At 54.3% G+C, this 3,453-nt stretch overlaps 1 protein-coding gene across 1 annotated transcript in view; it reads right to left on the bottom strand.

Moving 5' to 3' along the window:
- DNAJC11 (DnaJ heat shock protein family (Hsp40) member C11) overlaps positions 1-3,181 on the bottom strand; it is a 49,017-nt gene extending 45,836 nt beyond the window's left edge. Inside the window, 1 exon segment of the mRNA XM_006766822.1 lies at positions 2,936-3,181. Coding sequence (XP_006766885.1) covers positions 2,936-3,181 — 246 coding nt within the window.
- Positions 3,182-3,453: the final 272 nt, after the last annotated feature.

The following is a 3,453-nucleotide window of genomic DNA, read 5'->3' as shown; positions in this document are numbered from 1 at the left end:
CTTTGCAGTCACAGTAGGTGGCGATCGCCCTCTGGGCGCCGCGGAGACAGGCCCCTGCAACACCTCCCTGTCTCCCTGGCCGGCCCCCAGCGCGGGGCGCACCCGCTTCCCAAATAGCCCCACCGGGCGCACCCGCTTGCCGACTTGTCTTTGCACAGGAAACCTCCAAGTGGGATTTGTTCTGCCGCCACCATTTCCCTGGACCATCCAGAACCTGGACCAGAGGGTGGGCCTCCTCATTTCCATTTCCCGTTATTGCCCTATAGTTAGGAGCGTCGGGCCAGTTTTCTGCTGTTTAAATGAAGAGGCAGGACCCATCTGGTTCCTGATCTAATTGTCTTTGGCAGGTGTGCGCACCTTCAGCCCCCGCCCAGAGCCGCTCTCCTGTAAATTTCTACCTATCATTTAGCGGTGGAGTCTAATTGATTTCAACCCGGGGCCTGCTGTTTGGCGCATTATTAAAGATGTCTCGGTTACAATCGCCTCAATAATGAAAATGTCTTCGAAAGGATGCAGTTATCAGGGGAGGGTGGACCCCGGGGCTCCCGCGCTCCGGCCACCTGTGTGACCTGGCCAGCCCCCCTGGTTTCTCAGGGACGTTTGTGGTGCCTTAACGAGCCAGAGGTGTAGACCATCCTCGCTGCCCTTCCCACGCAGGCCTCCTGGGAGCCCCGAACACCTGCCGGTGGATTTGAGACGTTGATTTCTTTCTCTTCTAATTTCTGGCCAGATGTGTGCCAGCTGGGCCGCTGCACCCCCTTCCCGGTTGCCCCACCTCTGCGGCTCTCTCTGGCAGCGCCTCTGGCAGGAGACGCTGAGGTGCCCTGAGCTGGGTTATTCTGGAGCGCTGAGCCCGGCTGCAGCGGCCGGTCGCCCCGGTGTCAGTGAAGAGCTATTTCTTTGGCTGTGCGAGGCTTCCCCACAATAGCTTTTCACAGATACTCACGTTCCATCCGCTACTCCAGCAATTTTTTTTTTAATGGTCTTTCCTTTTTTCTCCTTGAAGAGAGAGCAGTGATGAGGCTCAACGGCCAGGCTGTCATGTGCTGGTCTTTAAGAATTTCTTACAGGGAGGCTGGGGGGAGAGACGACTATGTGGAGACCTTCCTTTTTCCCGTTCGGTGTGTAGACATTAATTGGGCCCCACGCTCGGCTGGGAGAGCAGTTCTCTGTCCTCCTTCCTCTGCGTCGGCAAACACGCCTCCAGGATCACACAAGCAGACGGAGCATGTGTTTCCGGACGCCAGGGCTGCCCGCCTGTGACGGAGGAAGGCCTGCTGGTTGGCACCACCCAGACAAAATGAACAGGGGCCCCGGAGGCTCTGCCTCTGCCCGCTCTGGCGCCCACGCTCTGCGGTTCCGTGGCTCTTGGAGGGCGGTCGTGTCAAATGGGAAATAAACTTAGACCCATCACAGGCCCGAGGATAGTTACCTCGGGGGTCGGGTCTTTTGGTTTCTTCCCTCCAGAATCTTACCCTGTGACGGGGAAAGCGAACGGAAGCCAGGAGCGGTGCACGTTAGCAAGTTAACACACAGCCGACAAGCTATTCGGGCCGGAGCGGCTGACAAATGCACCACCTCGACTCACAGCCTCGCACCTTCGTCTGCTTCTCGTTGGGTAAAGCCAGAGAGCACGTTGTGACTTACCTGTGAAGCAAAGCGTAATGTACGTATGTAATATATTTATAATTTTGTAATATATATATTTTTTATTGATTTCAGAGACAGGAAGGGAGAGGGTGAGAGAAAGAAACATCCATGATGAGAGAGAATCATCATGGATCGGCTGCCTCCTGTAGGCCCCACACTGGGGGTCGAGCCCACAACCCAGGCATGTGCCCTTGACCGGAATCAAACCCGGGACCCTTCAGTCTGCAGGCCGATGCTCTAAAAAAGACATGAGTATTTTATCTTACAGAAGTATAGGGAGTAAAAAAAATAAAAAAAGGTATTTGGAGTCCCAGGAGGAGGGAATTGAGTTGTTTAAGGTCTAGACGTTCTCCCTGGCTAGTGTCACTCAGTGGTTAGAGTGTCACCCTACACACCCTCTAGTGCAGTGGTTCTCAACCTTCCTAATGTCGTGACCCTTTAATACAGTTCCTCATGTTGTGGTGACCCCCAATCATAAAATTATTTTCGTTGCTATTTCATAACTGTAATGTTGCTACTGTTATGAATCATAATGTAAATATCTGATATGCAGGATGTGTTTTCATGGTTACGAATTGAACATAATTAAAGCAAAGTGATTAATCACAAAAACAATATGTAATTATATATGTGTTTTCCGATGGTCTTAGGCGACCCCTGTGAAAGGGTCGTTTGACCCTCAAACGTGACCCTCATGTTTAAATGAAGAGGCAGGACCCTCAAACGTGACCCTCAAAGGGTCACGACCCACAGGTTGAGGCTGGTCAGGGGCACACACTGGGGTTGCAGGTTGGATCCCCAGCTCCGGTTGGGGCACACGTAGGAGGCAACCAATCCATGTATTTCTCTCACCTCTCTCTCTCTCTTTCTCTCTCTCTCTCTCTCCCCCCCCCCTTTCTCTCCCACCTCCCTTCCACTCTTTCTGAAAAATCAATGGGAAAATATCCTTGGGTGAGGATTAACAAAACAAAAAAATAATAAAATGAAACTGGTGTAGAGTTTCAGCTTCAGAAGGTGGACAGGACGCTGAAGATCTGTGCACAACCATGTGCCTCACGCTACTGAACCGCACGCTTAGAAATGGTCATGATGCGAATGTTTCTGTTACGTGCATTTTATCACGATTAAAGAATAAGAAAAAAGTTATGTTTGGAGTCGAGACTTGCTCGTCTCGACTTCGTGTGGCTTCGGAGTCCCGAGACGTTTTCCTGACCTCACGGTCCCCCAGCTGGCCGAGCGACAAGCAGCGATGCTGCCCGGGGGTCAGGGGCTGCTCGGGCCTCACCTGGCAGACGGGGGGCAGGGCCCGTAGCTGGCATGCCCGCCTGTGGCGGCCCTCGTGGAGGCACGGCCCACGGGAGGCACGGCCCGCGGGAGGCGGCGGCGGCCCGGGCTGCTTCTGCACGTGAAGCCGACGACACTGCGAGAGGCCAGAGCCGGCCGGCCCCAGTGTGGTGAACCCGCGGTGCCCGCGTCCTGTGTGGGACACACCGCCGCCCAGCAGACGTGATGACAAGAATGTCTCAGGCATCGCCCCAAACCCCTGGGGGACAGCATTGCTCTGTTTGAGAACCTGGGGCTCGACGTGACGACACTGTTCGCAAACCCCACGGTTTAGTATCTGTTTATTGACTTCAGAGGAAGGGAGCGGGAGAGAGAGAGAAACATCAGATGAGAGAGAGTCATTGATCGGCTCCTCCTGCACGCCCCCCACTGGGGATGGAGCCTGCAACCCGGGCCTGTGCCCTGACCGGGAATTGAACCATAACCTCCTGGTTCATAGGTCGATGCTCCACCACTGAG

Source organism: Myotis davidii, unplaced genomic scaffold (assembly GCF_000327345.1).
Source record: "Myotis davidii unplaced genomic scaffold, ASM32734v1 scaffold299, whole genome shotgun sequence".
NCBI lineage: Eukaryota > Metazoa > Chordata > Mammalia > Chiroptera > Vespertilionidae > Myotis > Myotis davidii.
This window is presented reverse-complemented; position numbering and strand designations above follow the sequence as displayed.